The following is a 24,930-nucleotide window of genomic DNA, read 5'->3' as shown; positions in this document are numbered from 1 at the left end:
AGTTCAGTTTACTTCACATTTAGTTAGCTAATTTAATGGATTTGTTTGCCAGCGCAAGTCTAGATAGCACTAGCTGTATTATGCCTACAACAGTGAAGTTTCAGTCTGCTAGGTGTATCTCTACACCATGGGCATATCTCTGGGTGACGTGGACATCCCCATGCATGTACCTTATCAAAATATGACTCTGTACCGGTACCCCCTGTATATAGCCTCACTACTGTTATTTTACTGCTGCTCTTTAATTATTATTATTATTTTTATTTATTTTTACTTAACACTTATTTTTCTTTAAACTGCATTGTTGGTTAAGGGCTTGTAAGTAAGCATTTCACTGTAAGGTAAATATACTTGTTGTATTCGGCGCATGTGACAAATACAATTTGATTTGATTTAATTCAATATTGCACTCTCTCATTCTCTGGGCTCTGTCTGCAATCATAACCAGTAGTATCTACCAGGAATAATGAAACACAGAATATTAATAGATGTTTGGTGAATCTATGAATTATGCATGACCACTGGAGTCTTTGCCACTCAAAATATTTTTTTATTGAATATTTTGATATTTATATCACTCAAAATCTTGCGAAAGCATATTCTGTAGGAGGGGTTAATATGAATGTAAAATAATTTGACATAATTTATATGAATCGGGTCATGAACATATGGACTTTGAAATGAACAAGGGAGAGGTTAAACGTAGGCTAAGTCTGGCATAAGCTTATTCCCACACTTTACAATAACTCTGTTGCAGTGGTCTTAGGTAGTCTCCATTTAGGCTATTCCCTCCATCGTGACACTGCTGCCCAGTTGAAGAGCTTGTGATCTCCATGCAGCACCACAGCACCATGCGCCTTCGGAAAAGGCCTATCCCCCAAAAAAATTGGCCTTCAACTTGTAGGCAATGCAATTTAGGAATTTAGACTATCATAGAACTCTATTTGTTGTTGTTTTTATAACTGTTTTTATTATAGGGGCTCCTCTTAAAAAGAGACCCTAGCTCACAGGCCTCTAAATATAGCCTCTAAATAAATGTTTAACAAAATAGTTAAGAAACACATGAAGTGGCTGATAGGGGAAACAGATCTGACAATAAGAATAGGCTATAGATAGTCTTGACCATTTGGGAACCCTTGGCTATTTCGCTCAGGACAGGTTATAGCCAAGACTTAATCAATATTTTGTTTTGTCTCAGTTATTGATATGGATATAGCCTCTGTGTGATTGGATTGTGCAACGCAAACGGCTATAACAAGCCTACATACAGAGTGGAATTCACTAATACAACAGTCAAAATGCCTAATATAAGGCCTACAATCCGTACTCCCAAATAGTGGAAAAAGTGTCATTAGGTTACATGATCACCACAATAGCCCCACGTGCTGGCTCCATAGTTCAGTCCTCAAAGCCCCAACGCCCAATCCAGCTATAGACTTTAACATATTCTTACCAGTGGCCGTCAGTGCCGTTTAATATCTGGTGTGTGTGTGACTTCAACTCCAAGGACAACATTAATTTACCACATTATTTATAGGCTAATCCCCCTGCACTTAAGTGGTAGCTTCCACTTGAGCAACATACTAGAAATCACCCCGTTTTTCAGCCACACTAATATTTGAGCTTTCATTTTGAAACGAATAAATGTACATTTGAAAAACGATATAAAAATCTCAATTTTACATTGAAGAAAAATCTGAAATTGACAAATGTATTACATTTAAACGAGTGGATCAGACAATTGAGAACTGAAGAAATTAAAACTAATTTTATATTATTCAATTTGAAGAAGTGTTTTAGATTATTAGACTGATAATCGTTACATGGACCGTGAAATGATTTGCATCAAAAATAGTTGTTGTTTTTATCCCGCATCAGATGGAGACGCCCGATATGTAAATACATCTGGGCGGAGATACGCAGGCGCGATTCCTTTCAAAATCACTACGACGACGTTTTTGAATCGCCATTTTAGAAAAGAAGAAGAGCGGTTCGGAACAAAAGCAGTTAGCGACATTCTTCAACGTTTCATTACATTTACTCGACGTTATATTACGTTTATTTTTATCCAGTGATCCTACAACGCAGAAATGTCTCGGGACAGATTTAACATTAACGTTAGAGGAAATAACCGTGGAGCTGGATTTCAACGCCGTGGAGCTGGGCCTGGTGGTCCGATGCGAGGTGGAATGGGTAACCTGAATAATTTCAGACAAAACCAACACCCCTTTCAAAGAGGGCCTCATCCCGGTAACTTTGGAAAACCACCCAACCAGATACGTCAGATAACTCCTCAGAAGCCACTGCCACCTACTATTTCCCAGCCAGGCGCTCAACCGATTCGGCCACCACCTACACCTGGCCCTGCGCTAACCATGAAGGGCCCGGTACAGCAGGCCGCGGCTCCGGCGCCCGCAGCAACACCTCCGGCGGCCGCAGCAGCACCTCCAGTGACCGCAGCAGCACCTCCATTGACCGCAGCAGCACCTCCGGCAACCGCAGCAGCACCTCCAGCGGCGGCAGTTACTGCTCCGGCGGCTCAACCAAAAATGCAGTCCCCACCTCCGAAGCCTGTTCCTCCGAAACCCGCACTCTCATCTCCCCCACCAAACCAAATGAAGAAACCAGCACTCTCATCTCCCCCACCAAACCAAATGAATAGGAACCAGCAAAGACCAGGACCCGGCAACGCCAATGGAAATGGGCATAAATCTGCACCCGCTAACAAAAAACCTGAACCTCAAACTCAGAATACTTCAATGGAGGCGGAGGAAGCCCAGCACCCCAAGGTTAGTGACTAACGACGTCGACGCGTTACCCAGTCACGCTAACTAACATTCCGTAATTAGCATGTTAACTAGCTACTTAGCTAGAATAAACTGTCTCTTTAATTTACGTCAGATATACAACTGTGTTATGTGAAATAAGTGGGCCCATTGAGCTACACGTAACACGTTGCGGAGTTAGCCCCCTAACGTTAGCTAATTAAGCTAGGTGGCTACATGGGAGATACGTCGGCCATTTTGTGAGAGTCTAGCGACGACAGTGTATATGTTTTTTAAACCACGGGTACATTTCGACAATGTTACTGAAAGCTGATTGCTAGATATGCATCCACACGACGCCGTTACAAGCGCATGGAAGAAAGTCACTGAGAAGACGTAAACTAAAAACAGGGTTTTTTTCCTCAACTGTGGGGGGGGGGGGGGGGGGTGTAAATCGGTTGAGTAACATGCAACCGGTTGAAACACATACCGTAGGTAGCTAGTAGGACTCACTGTGGATCCTTTCTTTGTCCCCATGATAATTTCATACAAACCAAATAGCTAATCTTATCCCAACTACTTTTACATTTTGGTTATGTTTACTGTATTTGTAATTAACGTTAATCGTAGTCATGTTCTATGAACACAATATCATGGACATTTTAGTATTGGAATTTGAACTGAACGTTGTCTCGGTCTGTAGGAGTTGAGAGCGACATTGTCATCGCTGCGCAGACCTGGCGAGAAGACATACACTCAACGATGCCGCCTTTTCATTGGAAACCTTCCAAATGATATTTCAGATGACACATTCAAGAAGCTGTTTGCGAAGTATGGCGAGCCCAGTGAGATTTTCATCAACAAAAACAAAGGCTTTGGCTTCATACGCCTGGTAAGTGCACCACACTGTAGTTACCATAAACATTGTCCTTTTGGTAATTGGCTCTACCATAAACATTGTAATTTTTGTGTTTAGTGCCCTGTCTAGTTAAAATGTAAAAGCCTAATTTCTACCATTCCAGGAATCACGTGCATTGGCTGAGATAGCTAAAGCTGAACTGGATGATGTGCCCATGAAAGGCAGACCGCTTCGGGTGCGCTTCGCAACTCACTCTGCTGCACTGTCTGTGAAGAACTTGTCACCTTTTGTTTCCAATGAGCTACTGGAGGAGGCCTTCTCCCAGTTTGGAGTGGTAGAAAGGGCTGTGGTAATTGTAGATGATCGTGGGCGCTCCACTGGCAAGGGCATTGTTGAATTTGCCTCTAAGCCTGCTGCACGAAAGGCCCTGGATCGTTGCAACGATGGAGTCTTCTTGCTCACCACGTAAGTTATATATATTTATTTGGCAACATTCAGTAGAACATGAAATGCACATGAAGGTTTCTCCAAATGGCTCATGCTGTTACGCTGTAATTAATTGATACTCTTAATGTCTTAGGTCACCTCGTCCAATCGTCGTTGAGCCCCTTGAACAATATGATGACGAGGATGGTCTACCAGAGAAACTGGCACAGAAGAACCACAACTATCATAAGTAACCCTCACTTCATATAACTAAATAGCTTTAATTCAATAGCGTATGGCTTTTTGGGCTTGATTTGTGTGCATATTTTGTTTTCTTATTACCACACCCACAGCACTCCTTTGTGATGTTATGCTCATTTTGAATTGAGATGGGAAGTGCAAATATAGCTATTGTAGCCAGGTGCCGCCCAGTGTGCCATGCAAATTGCACTGCTAACCCTATCATTCCCGAGATCCCAGCAATCTGCTTTTCATTTATGTCCAGCTTTTATATTTAGCCTCACAATTAAGTGTTTTACCATTTTCTTTTCAGGACCACCAGGGCTACAAGTAGAAAACAACAAAACATTAAACAGTTGCATTCATGAGTTTTATTGACAAATAATAAATTGGCGCCTCCAAAGCAAAAACCAGATGCACGTGAATTTATACATCGACTGTGAGCTTATTACAGTATTATAGACACCATGTCCTTGGATTTCCAATGATCTATGTGGAAGAACCCCTTACCTTCTAACAACTCTTGTGTAGCTTGTGAGTGTCAGAGAGCAAAACATGTTAAGTGTTCTTGAGTCTCAGCTTTTAAAAGTTTGTATTAAAGACCCGGGGCCCTTCGGGATCTGTCCGTGTCTCACCAACAACACTCTAGCTCAGCCCCCGTTAATCACACATACGAATGGTTGGTATCTACGGATGCAGAATAAATAGTTGAATCTAATGCCACAACCCAGAAGTCTAGCTCAAACAGTGTTTGAAAAGGGTTAAAGTCCAAAATGAGTGTGCGTTACGGTGGGCCTCATTGGGCAAAAGTTTTTACCAGGGGTTGGGTTAGCAGATGCCACAGCTGTTAAAAACCCATTCCAGTTGATTTTCCAATAAAAGGATTACCCATCTTGAGTACCCCTCTTTGTTGTATGTCTTGGTTACAACTTTCTATTTTAACCAAACTTGTGTGGCTGCAGGGAGCGGGAGGAGCCACCCAGGTTTGCCCGTCCTGGCACGTTTGAGTTTGAATACTCTAAGCGCTGGAAGTCCCTGGACGACATGGAGAAGCAGCAGCGCCAGCAGGTGGAGAAGAACATCCGCGAAGCCCGTGAGAAACTGGAGGGAGAGATGGACGACGCGTTCCATGTGCACCAGGCCAACATGATCCGCCAAGGCAAGTTTAGCTGGAAAGAGGCGACCACTTTTCAAAAAAGAAAAGTAGTTAGATGTAGCAGTGTCTTACATGTATGTTCTTGCACTCTGTTTAGATCTGCTGAGGCGGGAGGAGGAACTACGACGCATGGAAGAGATGCACAGTGCAGAGATGCAGAAGAGGAAAGAGATGCAGCTCAGGTATTAAAACTTGTTTGAGTAACTGTTTGTTCCACACACTTCATTTATTCATTGGAATGTTACTGAAACGTGACAGTGTGCATAACAGGCAGGAGGAGGAGCGTCGCATACGCGAGGAGGAGATGCTCCGCCAGAGGGAGATTGAGGAGCAAATGCGCCGCAAGCGTGAGGAGGCCTACAGAAGTGGCAACTTCATGGACAATGTAAGTTGAGCAGAGTACCATACAACCATTCAGACCTTGACATTTGCGTTTGAGATATGAGTCTTACTATTTTGATTTCAGAGGGATATGAGAATGACTCAGGGTGGCGCCATGGGCATGGCTGGTGAGTAGTATATTTTTTATTTATTTAGTATATCTTATAACAATTTGTTTTCATGAACTGTAATTTTTTGTGCTGTGTTCTTGCTACCCATATCTTCATTTTCAGCTGGACCCAGAAATGTGTTTTGAAACAAGAATACGAAGTTTGAGACTGCACTTTATGAAAGCATATGACAACATTGCCCCCTAGGGCTGCCCTGACTTTCATTTTAATGTATGACGTGTAGTCCTGTTGTCCCTACTAGACAATCAATTTGGCTCACCCAACCAGAAGTTCCCCATGGGACACCAAGGCATGGGGGGACCCAACGCTGGGGGAGCCATGATGCCCAACGAAATGGTAATGTATTCCAAATGGATTCCAACACTAATAGGGCCCATTTGGGTGTGGGTTTCTCAACTGGTTGCTGTAGTTGTCATCGGGGAGAGAAGTGGATGGTTTTGCTCCGGTCGGCCCAGTTTGGAAGCGTATGGCAGAAAAATGAAAGCTTGTGTGATTCTTCTGAGGCGTCTGTGCCATGTCGAGATTGAGACAGTTTTCTGCAACAGCATGTCCCCTCAGTTCCTCTACTATTACAGCCTGTATTTCAGCTGAAAATAATCAGCCTGTACTAAACCCGGTGACTTGCTTTCCAGTGCTTTTTCAAAGCTCCTACTTTGTGTAATGGACCTATTGCAAGCCCTGTCTTGTGTGAGCCAGACAGGCACATTTTCTTGGCAAGTGGAAAGATGTCACCCGGCAGCATTTTTTTGTGGCTATTTGTAGAAAACATTTTTAGTTGAAGTACTTTCCCATACTGTCATTGAACTTCATGCAATCACATGAAATGGTACAGATGGTGTCTCGGTGTAACCTGGAAATATTTTTAGGGGCCTCATTTGTGAAAAGTGAATTTCCTGCAACGTTCTCTTGTGTCATGGATTGACTCCCTAGTTGTTGTAACATTTCCCCAGCCACCACCTTGTCCAAGCAATTAAAATGAGGGGTTTTAGTACAGGTTGCTTTATGAAGCAAATGTGTCTCTTGACATACCATTAAGCTAATGAGTAAGCTCCTTAGTGCAACTTGCATAACACAATATGAAGAACTGAGGGTGACAGGCATTGCGTTGACTGCTTGGATACCTGTGCTATTTGTACCCTGTGGGTGAAATCCTCTAATTTCATTAAGGCCCAGAATGTGATGAAGGCCTCCGCATTAGGCCTATGGCAAGCAGGTGTGTTAATGCCCTTTTGTATTATAGGCTAAATGCAATTAATAAGTTCACCAGTTAGATATCTGGTAACTTCCTTATAAATGGTCTGACGCAAAGCTGTTTTAAGTCCATTTAAAAATAGATACAACTTGTGATTTGTATGAGTTGTTTTTATACTGTCAAGGATCTATCAATTCATGTAATGGAACACAGCCGCTTTGACGTAAGGGTGGCAAACAATCTGACAGGAAAAACAGCACAACAGGTCGGCTGCTTTTGCAATGGTGAGCAGTTGTTGCTTTTCGATACTGGATTGTGCAGTCCGACAACGTATCTGTCGTGTGTCTTACTGATAGCTCCACATGTCAGTTTTTCTGTTCTTCAGTGCAAGCAATGCAAATGAACCAACATTTTAGTGCAGTGATTGCAGAGATTCTCTGTCTGGTCTTGCCGCTACACACATGGAAGCAATGACAAATCAGGATGCCATTTACTCAAGTTGACAGAACTACCATTAATTGGCCAAGCATTTATTAGTTCGCACAAAATGGCTGATATGGCTAAGGCTACCTTACCCAAGCCTGCAACTTTTAGGAAAATTGTGTCCAAATAGAATCAACAATTAATACATACATTTTTTTTTACACCATGGGTCTAGATCAACACACTTGTAGGTGATCATTCATTTTTAGAGTTTATGCATTTTAGTGTAAAATATGGCTTAAATCAAACAGAAGTGTTCTGAATACGACTGGGGAAAACGGTCTACAAATTTGTAGAACACCTTAAAGGACATTATTCCTATATCTGAAGTAAATCTCTATTTTTGATGTAAAACTGAAATGTTCTAGAAGGGTCCATACACTTTGTGATTTGGCTTGTTTTTGAGAAACTTAGCCCAGCCGCGATACACTTCCTCATTGCTCCTTGTGCAGGATCAGGGCACGCAAACGACATGAACAAAAGCACCCAAATACATCCATTTAGTATAGTAATGTATGTCTTTAGATGTTGTACACATGAAATTGTCATTTCAAACTTTTTTCGCAACGTTGTAATCCATTTTGGTCAAGTTGCGCTGTTTACCCCACGCAGCTTTGCAGGCCGAGCGTGTCCCTATAGTACATGGACACCGACTGCGCAAAACAGCTGCTAGAAGAAACTGTTTGAGTCGAAGTAAATGGAACATAACGTTGTGGATAAAGTTCGGAATGACACAATGTAATGTGTACAACATCACTATACTGACAGCGTGTCTAAAAGGACGTGTTTTTTTTGTTACGTTTTGTTCGTGTCTTTTGCGTGCTCTGATACTGCGCAATGAGGAAGTGAATTGCACCTGGGGTAAGTTTCTCAATCAAGCCAAAACACCAAAAAAAGTGTAAGGACCCTTCTATAACATCCATTTGCATAAAGAAATTGAGATTTACTTCAGAAAAATAAATTTGCCTTCTAAAAACATTGTATTTTGCCACAAGAAGTGAACAGGAGCAGGGTGGCAATTTGTGTGTATGCAAAATGAAACATGGTATTTTTCGTCCAGGAACACCCGCTGTGAAACTTCAGTTTTGAGTCTTTTAACCAGTATGGACCACCTCTTTCGCCCAACTACTGGCATATTTCCAAATATGTGATGCGTAGTAAATTGTAGAAGGTTTGGTTGGTGAAATAAAGTCTAGACCCTGCAAATGACATGGCAGGATTAGGCCAATTAACATCTACTTGAATTAGGCCTAGCCTATTGGCGAGCCTGTAGACCTTGTAGTTTGTAATGTGAAATTCACCCCCCGTCCAGCGTATTACTAAGGTCATGAAAGCTTCAAGTGTAACAACTGGGCAAGACTTCATGTAGGCTCATTGATTTAAAATCATATTTTTCCCATTTTTTTTACTGCCATTTGAAAGGTCAGCAATACTGTAGTTGTGCAGTGATATCCTACTTGTGTGTTTAAGCAATAAAGGCAACGCAAGCAACAAAGATTTACAGCTATATTGAAAAGTATGCCTGATAGTTCTACACAAAGCATAAAAAAAAAAAAAAGTGGAATTGTAGCGCTGAAGTGCATTTATCAATTGGCCAGTCTGGCCTACCTATAGGTTTTGGCATTAAACGTTAACATTTGGCCATAGCAAACCGGCAGTCTTCCCCAAAATTCTCCACATGATGCCAGTAGTGAGTGATGTAGCCCAGCCTTTGGCATGCACAGCAGACTATGGTAGGACCTAACTAACGAAAACATTACCCTTTCTTCCTTCTCCGTATGTTACCTGTGGCACCTGTGGATCTGCGTATTGGAACTATTTCAACGAACGTTTCCCTTGGACGTGTCTCCTGCTGTTTATTTTGTCAAATGGCTCTCAAACAAAACCAATTCTCTCTACCCCCTCCCCTGAATATGGACTTGAACTGTGTGCCATCGCACTGCCCTCCCCTCACCCCCTACAATCTGCCTCCTTGGTATGGTCGTTAATCCCAATAGCGAAATGAGCGAAACTTCCCTCAGGGAGGCCGGGGGGGAATGGGTCCAAACAACCCAGGGTTTGGCAGGGTCCGTGAGGAGTTTGATGGGCCTGCCAAGAAGCCCCGCTTTTAAATCTGTTCAGTGTCATTCATAGCAGCGTTTTTGTGTAGATTCTCTGAACATCTTCACATTATTGAGTCAATTGTTGTATTTAAGTTGAAAGTGTTCTTGCATTTTAGCCTGAAGACTCATTCATTTTTATGGCAAGTTAGGTTTTTTCTTTTTTTTGATTTTGTATTTGGAGTAGTGTGAAATTTAATAAATTGGTCACCCTCAGTGATCACATAGTGCTATCCCACCTATGTATAACTTTCTTTCCAGTTGTATCATGCTCTGTGACTCGTGTCGTAAATGGTGATAAATGTCAAATTTTCTCACCTTTCAATGGCTGTGTTTTTTGCCATTTAAGATTTGAAGTAAAACATGTAACTTTACAATAAAGACTTCAATTGGTTCTCTCCAAACCCTCTTAAAGTTTATTTTAGCCCAATTTCAAGTTATCCTAAATAAGCCCAGCAAGAGTTTACAAGACTTTTGCTCTAGCAGCCATCTATTAAGTGGATCAATTACTGACATATATATTGTCTAGTATAACCTGGATTTATTATGTTGGATGCCGGGGTTGACTTTGTTAACTAACACAATGTTCCCATGTGAACGAAATGGAAGAAATGTGTATACTGAGACAGTATTGATAAAGCAGAGAAAGCACATTTAGTCCTAGTAGAAATTGTCTTTATGGAGCCCAATTTTGACAACGGAAATAAGCAGTCCTGGTGTCAAACGTGACTAATGCTTCTAGTAGTGTTTTGTTTATAAAAAATAAACAAAATCTGGATTTTGTAATGTCCTTGGAAAGTCGCAGTTAAAATGACAGTTTTGGTGCAGTTTTGCAACTTTCATTAACAAAGGTATGACTTTGTGTAGCCCTAATTGAAGTGATATGGTCTTTGACAACTGCTGTTTTTTTTGCGTTGACAAAAAAGGAGTATGTTGGACTCGTCTATTGTTCCCAAGCCGGCTACGTATTGAACAGCGGTCAAAGGTCCACCTTGACCACAGTTAACGTTTCAAAGCAGCACTTCATCAGTGTCTCTTGACATTGCATTATGTCATCTGTTTAATTGGAATGTATGTATCATACAAGCGAATGTATGAAAAGGATCTACGAATGTTACCCTAAATAATACCTGTCCCAGCCACTGTCTGACAGGTGTGTAGGTCATAATTCAAATGGCATGTTATTACGAGAAACTGAGGGGAAACGGTAGCGTGTGCTTTTACCCTTCATGCTACCATAACTTTTCAGCCTCCCTTTTCCACTTTTATGGATCCTTCCATGAATTCCTTTAGTAGCTTTCCTAGCCTAAGCGCTGTTGATAAACCAAGTGTGATGTGAACTGATTAATTCCAGCGAGTACCACTGTCACTTAGAATTTTCACATGTGCAGATTAGACAACTAAGTCTGAAACCATCATTGAAATTAACTTTTGTGGCTACCATTTTATGCCTCTGCATCCACTATGATGGAGAGTTTTGCGAGCCAATGCTAGCGTTAGTGCTAGCTTCGCGCAAAGACTAAGTCTTGAGGATGTTAGCTCTACCTGAACGTCCAGTCTGCGTTAAGCTAGTTAGTATTGGCTTGCTAAACTACCTCTTTCTTCATACTGGATGCAGAGACAAATGGTAGCCACAAGTTCATTTGACTCCGGGGAATAAAATAATGGCCTCAAACTTTCCCTTTTTAGGATTAGGGCAGATTGACAGTATTGAACCAATGTTGGCATTAAACAAAATTACAACAAATTGGTTATAACGTGCTGGCACGTTCATACCTCGAACATCTTCATAGTACGTTTGATTAGACCTCTAAATCTATTTTCCAAGTGAGACTTAAGGCGACGCACACCAAAGGCTAGATATGTCAGCAATTAAAACAATCAGGGTTTTTTAACCAAAAAGGCTACAGAGAAGTGAATGTTTCCTGTGTAGGCATTTTATTTATTTATTAAAGGTAACTTGCTCCTACTAGTTTGAATTGTTTTGTACTGTTTTTTATAGTTATGGAAATAGCACCAGTTACTATGTAATTGAACTCAATAGGCTCTTAAAATTTCGTCTAAATTTCGAACTCAACAATTACAGCAAAAAGATTGATCATGGTTGTGCAGCATGTTACTCAAATGACTACAAACATTCAGTTTATCTAACCCGTTGTCGTCTAAACAAATATCTGATTGGATACCTTGACAAAAGTAATGTAAACCATTCAATGTTGTTCCTGTATGTTTGTTTTCTGTATATTTCTTCTTTGACAGGTTTGGCCACCTTAAAGGTTGCAGTGTGTAAAGGAGACATTTCTAAACCAAGAAATCATAGGCCTAACTGAGTAGCACTTAATACAGTTTACTCCTGTGACTTGTCTTAAACAGACCAACCTGATAAAGACTGTCTTGCCTTAGTGAAGAGTTGGCAGTTAAGGTTCAAGTCACTGTTCAGTAATGTAACAGGGTACCAGTTGGTGAAATGGTTTTGATTAACAAGAAATTGGAACGGACACCCCATCTAATATTCTAACTGGGTGTTATTCCCAATGTATCTAGGTGATTTGGAAGACGATTGAATTAAGTTTGCCAGAATGGCTGAGTAACAAGAAGACCAATGATTGGATCTGGCAATGTTTCTTAGGGTGTATGTTTCTAGGTGAACTCTTTGTCAGCTCTTGCTGGACTACTCACAAAGTTGGTCAACTTGCCATACTAATTAATGTAGGCCTACAGGAAACTCCGTGGGATATAGGCCTCGTAGTAGCAATATACTGAGAAAGAAAGATCAGACATCTTTAAATGGAATTTCAACTTAATCTGTGGAGATCTTATGTTAACAAAGAAAATGACCAGGGGATGCTTTATTTGAGCTTCTTGGGCTGACCAATCAGCCCAATTCTGATATTTTTCCCACAAATTGGTCTTTTGACATCACATCAGATCTTTTCAGAGCTGGTCTGATTGGTCAAAAGACCAATTAGTGAGATAAAATAATCAGAATTGGGCTGCCTGTCTAAACGCAGCACTAGTATCATACTCTTATCTGTTTGCAGATGGAATCACAGATCAGGGGACAAACTAATGGTTAAGATAAATGTAGCTAGCTTTGTTTATATGCACCTGTAGTGGGGATGTAGGCCACCCCTTAGTTTTTATATATAGTACCAGTCAAAAGTTTGGACACCTACTCATTCAAGGGTTTTCCTTACTTTTACTATTTTCTACATTGTAGAATAATAGTGAAGACATCAAAACTATGAAATAACACATGGAATCATTAGGGCAAAAAAAGTGTTAAACAATTTTTTATATTTGAGATTCAAATGGCCACCCTTTGCCTTGATGACAGCTTTGCACACTCTTGGCATTCTCTCAACCAGGTTCACCTGGAATGCTTTTCCAACTGTCTTGAAGGAGTTCCCACATGCTTAGCACTTGTTGGCTGTTTTTCCTTCACTCTGCCGTCTAACTCATCCCAAACCATCTCAATCTGGTTGAGGTCGGGGCATTGTGAAGGCCAGGTCATCTGATGCAGCACTCCCATCACTCTCCTTCTTGGTCAAATAGCCCTTACACAGCCTGGAGGTGTGTTGGGTCATTGTCCTATTGAAAAACAAATGATAGTCCCACTAAGCCCAAACCAGATGGGATGGCGTATCGCTGCAGAATGCTGTGGTAGCAATGCTGCTTAAGTGTGCCTTGAATTCTAAAAAAATCATTGTCACCAGCAAAGCACCCCCACATGCGGAGATCATCCGTTCACCCACACCGCGTCTCACAAAGACACGGCGGTTGGAACCAAAAATCTCCAATTTGGACTCCAGACCAAAGGACAAATTTCACCGGTCTAATGTCCATTGCTCGTGTTTCTTGGCCCAAGCAGGTCTCTTCTTATTGGTGTCCTTTTAGTATTGGTTTCTTTGCAGGGGTTTCTTTCCCCTCTGAACAGTTGATGTTGAGATGTCTGTGACTTGAGCTCTGTGAAGCATTTATTTGGGCTGCAATTTCTGAGGGTAGTAACACTAATGAATGTATCTTCTGCAGCAGAGGTAACTCTGGGTCTTCCATTCATGTGGTGGTCCACATGAAAGCCAGTTTCATCATAGCGCTTGATGTTTTTTGCGACTGCACTTGAAGAAACTTTCAAAGTTCTTGACATTTTCCGTATTGACTGACCATGTCTTAAAGTAATGATGGACTGTCGTTTCTCTTTGCTTATTTGAGCTGTTCTTGCCATAATATGGACTTGGTCTTTTACCGAATAGCAAATAGGGCTATCTTCTGTATAACCCCCCCCCCACCTTGTCACAACACAACTGATTGGCTGAAACGCATTAAGAAGGAAATAAATTCCACAAATGAACTTTTAAGAAGGCACACCTGTTAATTTAAATGCATTCCAGGTGACTACCTCATGAAGCTGGTTGAGAGAATGCCAAGCCTGTGCAAAGCTGTCATCAAGGCAGAGGGTGGCTATTTGAAGAATCTCAAATATAAAATATATGATTTAATTTAACACTTGTTTTGGTTACTTCATGATTCCATGTGTTATTTCATAGTTTTGATATCTTCACTATTATTCTACAATGTAAAAATAAAGAAAAAACCTTGAATGAGAAGGTGTGTAAACTTGACTGGTAGTGTGTATATATACTGAACAAAAAATATAAACGCAACATGCAACAATTTCAAAGATTACAGTTCACATAAGGAAATCAGACAATTGAAATAAATTCATTAGGCCCTAATCTATGGATTTCACATGACTGGGAAGGAGCGCAGCCATGGTTGGGAATAGGCCCACCCACTTGGAAGTCAGTCCCAGCCAAGCCTAATTTGTTTTTCCCCACGAAAGGTCTTTATTACAGCTGTCCGAGTGGCTGGTCTCCGATCCCGCAGGTGAAGACGCCGAATGTGGTCCTGAGCTGGCGTGGTTACACGTGGTCTGCGGTTGTGAGGCCGGTGTGACAACTGCGCATTTTAGTGGCCTTTTATTGTCCCCAGTACAAGGTGCACCTGTGTAACGATCATGCTGTTTAATCAGCTACTTGATATGCCACACCTGTCAGGTGGATGGATTATCTTGGCAAAGAAGAAATGCTCACTAACAGGGATGTAAATAAATTTGTGGTGAAAATCTGAGAGAAAATAGCTTTTTGTGAGCATGGAATTTTTTGGGGGATCTTTTATTTCAACTCATGAAACATGGGACCAACACTTTACATGTTGCATTTTATTTTTGTTCAGTATATCTATTTTAGAGTAGTGTTGTCCTGGCTATATATGGATTATGGAAGTACTCCGCTCTGAAATAGTTTTGTTTCAAAGACCTTGTATAACCGATGGAAGTCTATGGTAGAACTTCCCCTTATTCCCCGTCACCCTTCAGCAGACCTGCGTACCTAATAAGGAGCGAGAGGCTTGTCTTTGTCAAGTGTCTTGAGTGCATGGGGGTGCAGTAGCTGTGCAATAAAGTCCAACAGCCAGCCTGCCCCATTCCACAGTAGAGGCTCCAAGTAGAGGCTCCGGCAGTTGGTTACGTTGAGGATCAGTAGTTCAGCAGAAGTCAGTGGACAGTAGAGCCTGGACTTGTGTGCAGCGAGAGGTATGCTTACAGAGCCACTGAAAAGGTAAGTGTTCCTGTTTATGATTTGTTTAAATGCCAAACTTAACTGCTCTACCTTCCTCTGTCACCTGACGTGATGTGACAATACAGGGGTTCTGGCATCACACTTCTGAAAAATGGAATCACAGTGCAGTACTTGTTCCTCCCTCTGTATGTGAACTTGTGGCAATGTTTGTGTTTTAGCCTGAGCAGTATCTGATATTTTCCCTTCCATTTCTGACTGAAGCTGGTATCTGTATGAAACGACCTGTATATGGATGGCTGTGTCACTGGCTCAACAATGAATAGTGTATGATGGTGTATACCCATAACACTACTTTAGGTCAGTGCAATAAACTACTTTCTTTGTAGATACTTCTCTTTCAAGCTGTAATGACCTTTGAAACCAAGTGCAAAGGCCTCACAAACGTATTGCCGGGGTGGGGGGGTTGGATTTAGCTGGCAATAGGAGGATTTTGACATTGAATTCTTTGCTTCCTTGGCACTGTAGAAGGGACTCGTAACCAATTGGTAGTCACAGGAAATCCCATTTGATTTGGTTGTTGGTTGGGGGTGCTTTGTTGATCATGACATCCTATTTCATCAAGTAATAGAGGAAGCGATTTGTGAAGCTTGTCCAGTGTTTGCCTAATATTAAAACAGCATTTACTTTGCCTATATTGCAAACCTTGATACAGTAGTCTAAATCATGTAGACCTAGGCCAAAATGTTGCAGGTAAAGTGTATCGTAGTACTCGAGCACAGGACTCTTGACTCAAGTTGGACTAGTTATTTGCAATAGACATTGTAGCATTGATGAAAATAATATTCAGAGCTTGACATTTGTTGGGGGGGTTGTCTGGGGAAATGAGAATCATACTGGTGACCAATTTATTTCATTTGAACTTCGTGTGCTCTACATGGACTGGCTTTTTTGGGAGTTTACAATGCAACACTGGCTAGCAATATTTGCCCAGTCCATTCAATATTAAGGCAAAACTCGAAGGACCCCTAACGTGTAATTGTCAATGTATTTTAACAGACTTCAGACTCTGTCCGAATATACATACTAGCGTACTACATACTTAAACTGCATACTATGTACTCATCGTCGCATACTATTTAGCACATACTGTTTAGTTAAAAGTATGCAGTATGCTACGGCCGCAACACAGTAGCGGCTCCTGACTGGCTGAGTAGGTGGGACGGGGCAGTGTGGGGGTTGATTTTTAGACTGATAATAGATCATTTCCAATTCAATTAATTTCTCTAAACTCTGAATTAGGGCTGTCCCCAACAAAGTATTTTTGGGTCGACTGATTCGTCCGTTCTTTTGACCAATCGATTTGTTGACATTTTTTTACGAATTTCCCCGTATATAGAAACCCTATGTGTTTTAATAAAATCAACTGAGCTTGTCGAATGCTTTAAGCTTACCGTTTGATGAAATAAGACAAATGACTCGGGAGCCAGAGATCTAGATAACCAGAAGAAGAAAAAACTTAACCATTCTACTCCTTCTGGCTTTCACAGATTCTGTTCATTACTCCTGAAGTTGGCGGTAATAGGCTACACAAGGAGTTTGCAACCTTTTCTCATGTGGAATGCCAATATATTTGACAATTTCTACCGATCTGCGTGCCAGTTATGTTTCCATATGCATATTTTCGTGGAACTGTTTCATTTTAATTTATAATAACGTCTTCATATTTCAAAATCATTGTCATGTGGTTAATCAAAATTCTATCCAAATGAAAATGATACAAACCTAAAAAGTAACTTTACATTTTTGTCATTTAGCAGATGCTCTTATCCAGAGCAACTTCTATTGCCATTACCAACAATGTAAAGATAGCCCACATAAAGCCAATAAAAACATTGCAGCCTGCAGGTAGAAAGTATCCTGATGAAAAAAGGGAAACACATTCCTATAAATTACATTGACTATGCATGGCCTGTCTGCAACGAACTTGAAACATTGTATCAACTTAACTTGGGTCCGCCCCAGAGACTTGCACTAGCGAACTTGCAACATTGTATAAAATATTCTGGGCCCTCACTTTCCTGCGCCAGTGAGCTCGGGACAGACCGGCACCTCAACTTTTCTACTACTTGAGCGCCTGTTCCTCTTATAGAATATTAGCTCAAAAGTATTGTGGAGCTCCTGCACCTAAATATAAACAGTACCAGCACCCAAAATGAGTACCGGAACCTATTTCAGTCCAAGTCAAGCGCTGATAAGAAGTAATCAGGTAGGCCTATTTTACGACGTTTCCACTAGATCAGAGCATGACGTTGTTCCCATTCGCGCTGAGTGGTTATCTTTCGAATACATTGAGAAACTATTGTCATTCTCAATGGATGTAAAAACAGACTTTGTTTGCTTGCTGTTTGAGGTGAAGAAAACAACATTACTTTGAGAAGCTCCACAGCTCATTATTGGTGGTGTGTTAAGCCAATCAAATACTATCGGATCCCCAAATGGGCACATTTATATGCCTACATTTGCACGCAGGCCAGGTAGCCTATAGGCCTATTTACTTCTATGCGTAATCAGGTGTGCGTCCTTACTCAACATTGATAGGAGCGCGCCAAACAAAAGACAATGACTACATTGAATTGACAACTCGTAAATGGAATGAAATAAACCAGAACTTGTTTCTCACAAGTGTAGCATAGGTTGTGCGCTCTGCAATCAGTGTCCACTTCGACAATGAGAACGGTAACAGACTGGAATCATAAAGAATGCATTAAGAAATTACCATAACCAAACAAACGTAGATTAGAAATGATTGGAATTAACTGTAAATGTACTGCTGGTGACATATGTAATGGGGGAGTGATAAACACTAACAATCAAATGCAAACAATTCATACAATTAAGTTATGAAACAATGAATGTGCAAATTGGCGGGAGAGAAGTGCATCTGGGCGCTGCATAGTCAATCTGACGCAGCATTTACGGTAATACAGCCTCTGCGGAATTCAGAAAATTCAGTGCAGAGCAGTGCAGAGCTGTTGTGAAGGAAGTTGTCAAGGAAGTGAGTTTGTATTTATACAGTATGTACTGCCCCCACTTACCGTCAACCAATCATGTCAATGCAGAGTTATACAGAGCCCTCCGCATAGCCACAACATTTGGAAGGCGCATGGCGATGCGGTACAGAGCTTGATTTGGCCTCTGTGTGCCTCCATAGGCTCCGCAATTGTCACACCCTCCATATGGAGCCTCCGACCACATTTTCAGATCAAGCATAAATTGGATTTTAGTTTCGGCCTCCGCAATGGATTAGTTCTCTGAGATGGACGCATATAAAAAAAATCTTCGACCAAACAATCGATCAGTCAACTAATTAGGGTCAGCCCTACTCTGAATAGGAATGGAGTTATATGCCTACTCAGGCTAGTTATAGGTAGACTCACTTTTGACCTATACTATAGCCCATTTATCGTATTTAAAAAGGACTGAAGACAAACTGATAATTTGGTTCCATTTCAACATATGTATTAGTGAAACCAAAGTGCTGTAACATGTATAAATTAAATCAAATAGCCTAGTACACATAGCAACTTTTCAAATGAAGGCTTTTGCAAATAAAAACATGGACAATGAAATTTTATGGTGTAGACTTTACAGTGAAATGCTTGCTTAAGAACCTTTCCCAACGATGCAGAGTAAAAAATAAATAGTAACTAACACGAGAAATAAAATACACAAGAATGGAGGTGTATATACAGGGAGTACCAGTACCAGATCAATGTGCAGAGGGAGTTAGATATGTACATGAAGGCGGGGTGAATTGACTAGGCATCTGGATTGATGATGATGATGATAATAGAGTAAATGAAAGAGTAGCAGCAGCAAATGAGTAAAAGTGCATGTAGTGTTTTGAATGTGTGACGGATTTGTGTGGTAGTAACAATTGTAGTGAAGCGTTTCAAACTCTGTCCTCGGGAGACAGGGTGCGTAGGGTCAGTGCAGATAGTTTGTGTACCATTAACTATTTAGTGGTCTGGCTATTTAGCAGTCTTATGAAGCTGTCTCGGAGCCTGTTGGTCCGAGTGCCGATGCTCCGGTACCGTTTGCCGGACAGAGTGAAGTCTATGGCTTGGGTGGCAGGAGTCTTTGGCAATTTTGGGGCCTTCCTCTGACACACCATCTGGTGCATCGCAAATTCAGAACCGCTGGACAGCAACATAATACACTAAAGCACTGATCATTGGGAACGAGATAATGACTGCGAAGGCTTGATCCATAAATTGAAATAATTAAATGGGTAGCCTAGCTTACAAAACTAAAACAATCCATATGTTAAAATCAAGAGGCCTAATTTAATATGACATCAATAACCCAGACACATTCCGAGTCCCCGGTGCCGACGCATTCAGTAATCATAAGATGGTTTAGTATTTAGTTTAAAAGCGCTGATGAAGGCCAATAGACGAAACACTTTTCAATGAGAACAGAAATCAAATAGACTTCTGTTTTCAAAGATTTAGCCTACGATGCAATACTCAATCATTTTAAGGGGAACAAAAATTACTTGGCCTACATTTGAACACCACCGCAGAAGCTTCGCTATTCGAGATCTTCCCAATTAAGTAGCCTGGTTTTGTTTGGCTACTTGAAGAGAACTAGGGCCAATCCCTCACAGTCCACCTATTCCAATGCATTGTGGAAAAGTGCATTGAATTCTACTAGATGAAGAGCCGAAATGACTAACATTCTGGCATTTAAACCATACTATTTTAAACAATTACAATGCTATGACGCATTCTATTTTCGCATACTGAGAATGCATCATTACATTTACATTTTCGTCATTTAGCAATGCGAGATTGCGTTGTTTCCCACTATTTGATGATTTCGGCAGCACATCCCCATTATCTAATTGATCAGCTGTTGAGTATGACATTTAAATTATACTCGATTTTCTAAATGTTGCATACTAAACTTTTTTTTTTGCATACTCAAATGGCCTATTTAGGACGCAAGTATGGGTATTCGGACTCGGCCACTGCATTCACAATGCAGAAGTACTGGAGCAGTGAATTGTACTAGTATTGGTATTTGGGCTCTTTGTCATAGCTTTTCTGCCTGTCTTGTCACATACCAGTAGCCCAGTTTTTTTGGACATATACATGATCGGCAACCTCAATTTCTAGATTTTCTTGGTTGTACGGATCATCATTACTCCTGGGATCTTACACTTTTTCATTTGTTCCCCTAGGTAATTTAGGAAGGTTTTAGTTTGACATGACTTTTGTTAGACCCAGCTTTGTTATTATGTGATGAGGTAGTAATGGGAATAACCAACATTAACTTGAATTGATTTCATTTTATACTTGACAGCTGAGTCTAGGCTGGGAACAGCCTAACTTCTGTAGAATGCAGCTTTGGTGTATTGCTAAACTCAACTAGAACGCGTCATTTTCAAGTGTTAATCCACTGGGCTATTCTTGGGCGGGTGGACAGTCAGGAGACTGGGTTTGGGTCTATTCACAACCTAGCTATTCATAAAGAGCACTTGGTCACTTCACTTGATACTCTAATGTGGCAGCTGCCATACAAAGGCACTTCTCTTTCTCTCGCCTATGCTTTGGAACGATGTGTGGCACTGTCCAAAAATGGCATCCTGTTTTTTTTTTTCCCTTGTGCATTTCATGCTTCGAAGTATCGTCAATCGTCCTTTCTTATATCAGTGACATTCTCAAGCCAGTGACCAGCCAGCCAATCGTAAAGGGTTCTTCTGTACAGTTCACAAGGACTGTGCCAACCTTGGTGTAGCAGCTTGTATGTAAACGGTGACTCATGCAGCAAACTTAGTGTTGGTAATCTTGGACTAAGCGTCTTGTGTAGAGAACTACCATGAGCAGTGAAATCAGCCCCAGGGCTGTCGAGTGTGTCTGTCTGCACTGTGATCCATTTCCCCTCTGAAGTATCCTCTTTGAGTGGCCAGTCTGCTTCTCCGTATCCCCTTCAGAGTGTGATGCCAGAACAACCCTCCAGGGCCTCAGGGCCACTACTGGAAGGGCAATGCCCTTTCCAAACTCGCTCTGCAAGACCGACGTCGCAAATGCCCATCATGATGTATAAGGTGAAAGCGTCTTCATAGGTGCAACTCCTCTGACGTTTTGGGGATTTGCTATAACAATACTTTTCCAATGTCAAGCTTATCTTGCTTTGTAACCGTTTCCAGTCCTCACGTATTTGCATGATTGGTTTCATGGCTCTTACGCATTTGCCTGTTTCCACGGAAGTTACAAAAAATTAGCTATAATGTGACGTAGGCTACATACCTACTACTTTGTCAAAATGCACCCTTATTATTGGGTTTGCTTTATAATTAATTTGTTTATGTATTTTGGCACAAGTTCTTAAGTCTGTCAGTCAATTACATCTAGTGCATGCCTGTACTGTAGTTTTTGTAATTTAAATTCCCAAAAACTTTTATTTACACTTTCAAAAGTCCTCTACATCCATGTAGTTTAGCCCTCATATCCACAGTTATTTGTATAGGAGTGTCTTAGGATCACTTTCCCAAGTTCCTAGCTTCAAGCTCATTGTTTCTCTCTCTCACTGCAGGGGCCTCGCGTGATTGTAGGAGCCTGAGGAGCTGCTCCTGGTCTAACATATGGTAAGCTACCTGCAGAGTGGTTAGGTGAAAGACTTTGTCATTGTACTAAGCTATATGGAATTTAAGGTCATACCAAGGATAATTTAGCTATTTTATTTTGAATTTTAAGACTAAGTATAAAAAATATGAATAAAGTATTAGAAATGATTTCTAGCCTTACTACTATTACCCCATACAAACGCATTGAATAACCGATTCACTACATGGAACAACAGTCCCAAAAAACATCTAAAGGAAGTTTGTTCTGAAGTGTCCTATCGATCGATCTATCGGGAAACATTTGTTTTTGTATTTAATTCCTTATTTTTGGCACTAAACAGTCTCCATATATACTTCCATAAATTTTTTCAACTGGTACCGGGGACCTTCAGACCAGTCTTGTGAGGCCTGTGGGCATCCTAGAGCAAAACAACCGTCATCTTCCTGAGAGTCTCATCTTTCCATAGAGGGGTCATAATAGTTTGTAGGCCAAACCATTTGGACGCTACAGATTTTGTGAGAAGACCGATTTTCAGGATGTCTGTCTGACAAACACTGCTCTAGCTCTGTCACCTTTCACCGCAGATGCAAAAGTGCGACATAAGCGGATGCGGTGGATTGAGACGCATCCAATCTCTAGCTTAAACTGACGGATTTTGATGAGGTTTTTTGTATTATGCTAATTAGATTTCCACGGGGTGTGGACATCAACCTTATGGGGTTAAGTGCTTATATTAAACAAATGGAAATCTTTTTGTAGGGCTTGTCAAGATTTTTCTTTTCTGGGGGAGTGTACCCCCGGACCCTCCTGATTTTTGCCAATGTTGCTTCGTTCTAAGTGGAAGTTGTTGACTTATGTTATTTTTCTTTGCTGCAGGTTAACTGAAGAGACTGATGTCTGTACAAACCTGAGCAGAGGCCTCTCTGGTCTCTCCTAAAGCAAGGAAATGGATCTGCAGGTTGATGGAACTATTCTTAAACATGTTAGTCTAAATTGTGTGGTTGCGCTGTTAATCCTTGATTCACATTTCCAATGGATGACATTATTTGTAACGACTCATTCCATTTTTCTTATTTTCTCTCCCATAAGGGAATTCTGACGTCGCACCAGGATCCAACCAGCAGAGAAGCTAGAAGTTCAAGAGGAGATTTTTATTTTTTTCTACACACTATTGTAATAAAAGGTTAAACTTGGAGACTTGTGCAGTTTTGTTTTTAATAAATCTGCAATTGTTATAGTGCATCTCTAGAGTTCTATGACTACTATCCACAGGGATGTTTTGGCCATCAAATAGCACTGGTAGCATTTCATTTTACGGTACTGTTTCCACTGGAATTTACCAGACAAAATAGTAAATTATTCTTATAATTTAACACAATTGGTACTAAATTGTGCCTAGTGGAGCTTGTCAAATTGCCATAATTACAATGCCACTTAGTGTCATATTTATAAAGTACTGCCTCTATTCACTTTACTTTCCTTATTCAACAATTTAAATAGAACTGATTGAACTTAAATGTGCAGGTTTTACATGGAAATCCACTTACCATTATCACCAAGTATGATAACATGTTTATAGATCTGCCATGAATAGATTTTGGTAGAACTATTTAGCTTGTTCTGACTGAGGCATTGTGATCCCTGTCTACCAGTATATCAAAGCTTTTAAACTCTGAATCACATACAGTGGGGGGAAAAAGTATTTAGTCAGTCACCAATTGTGCAAGTTCTCCCACTTAAAAAGATGAGAGGCCTGTAATTTTCATCATAGGTACACGTCAACTATGAAAGACAAATTGAGGGAAAAAAATCTAGAAAATCACATTGTAGGATTTTTAATGAATTTATTTGCAAATTATGGTGGAAAATAAGTATTTGGTCACCTACAAACAAGCAAGATTTCTGGTTCTCACAGACCTGTAACTTCTTCTTTAAGAGGCTCCTCTGTCCTCCACTCGTTACCTGTATTAATGGCACCTGTTGGAACTTATCAGTATAAAAGACACCTGTCCACAACCTCAAACAGTCACACTCCAAACTCCACTATGGCCAAGACCAAAGAGCTGTCAAAGGACACCAGAAACAAAATTGTAGACCTGCACCAGGCTGGGAATACTGAATCTGCAATAGGTAAGCAGCTTGGTTTGAAGAAATCAACTGTGGGAGCAATTATTAGGAAATGGAAGACATACAAGACCATTGATAATCTCCCTCGATCTGGGGCTCCATGCAAGATCTCACCCCGTGGGGTCAAAATGATCACAAGAACAGTGAGCAAAAATCCCAGAACCACACGGGGGACCTAGTGAATGACCTGCAGAGAGCTGGGACCAAAGTAACAAAGCCTACCATCAGTAACACACTACGCCGCCAGGGACTCAAATCCTGCAGTGCCAGACGTGTCCCCCTGCTTAAGCCAGTACATGTCCAGGCCCGTCTGAAGTTTGCTAGAGTGCATTTTGATGATCCAGAAGAGGATTGGGAGAATGTCATATGATCAGATGAAACCAAAATAGAACTTTTTGGTAAAAACTCAACTCGTCGTGTTTGGAGGACAAAGAATGCTGAGTTGCATCCAAAGAACACCATACCTACTGTGAAGCATGGGGGTGGAAACATCATGCTTTGGGGCTGTTTTTCTGCAAAGGGACCAGGACGACTGATCCGTGTAAAGGAAAGAATGAATGGGGCCATGTATCGTGAGATTTTGAGTGAAAACCTCCTTCCATCAGCAAGGGCATTGAAGATGAAACGTGGCTGGGTCTTTCAGCATGACAATGATCCCAAACACACCGCCCGGGCAACGGAGTGGCTTCGTAAGAAGCATTTCAAGGTCCTGGAGTGGCCTAGCCAGTCTCCAGATCTCAACCCCATAGAAAATCTTTGGAGGGAGTTGAAAGTCTGTGTTGCCCAGCGACAGCCCCAAAACATCACTGCTCTAGAGGAGATCTGCATGGAGGAATGGGCCAAAATACCAGCAACAGTGT

At 41.1% G+C, this 24,930-nt stretch overlaps 1 protein-coding gene across 3 annotated transcripts; it reads left to right on the top strand.

Moving 5' to 3' along the window:
* The first annotated feature begins 1,901 nt into the window (after positions 1-1,901).
* On the top strand, positions 1,902-23,136 carry LOC311132414 (splicing factor, proline- and glutamine-rich-like). 3 transcript variants are annotated; one of them, XR_014613520.1, is made up of 12 exons: positions 1,922-2,789; positions 3,469-3,657; positions 3,788-4,089; positions 4,205-4,300; positions 5,253-5,449; positions 5,544-5,628; positions 5,717-5,831; positions 5,913-5,955; positions 6,200-6,294; positions 21,912-21,963; positions 22,820-22,901; positions 23,033-23,136. XR_014613520.1 is itself a non-coding variant. In XM_084165700.1 (10 exons), the coding sequence occupies exons 1-10, from the start codon at positions 2,091-2,093 to the stop codon at positions 9,742-9,744; spliced, it is 1,935 nt and encodes a 644-aa protein (XP_084021826.1). In that variant the 5' UTR covers positions 1,902-2,090; the 3' UTR covers positions 9,745-10,136. The 3 variants fall into 3 exon arrangements, 1 of the variants encoding a protein (XP_084021826.1); XR_014613521.1 differs by having other exon boundaries at positions 1,944-2,789; positions 22,820-22,925; XM_084165700.1 differs by lacking the exons at positions 21,912-21,963; positions 22,820-22,901; positions 23,033-23,136 and adding an exon at positions 9,631-10,136 and having other exon boundaries at positions 1,902-2,789.
* Positions 23,137-24,930: the final 1,794 nt, after the last annotated feature.

The sequence above is a fragment of the Coregonus lavaretus genome, assembly GCF_964263955.1.
Source record: "Coregonus lavaretus genome assembly, chromosome: 7".
Lineage (NCBI taxonomy): Eukaryota > Metazoa > Chordata > Actinopteri > Salmoniformes > Salmonidae > Coregonus > Coregonus lavaretus.
Note: the sequence above shows the minus strand (reverse complement) of the source record. Positions and strands in the feature narration are given on the sequence as shown.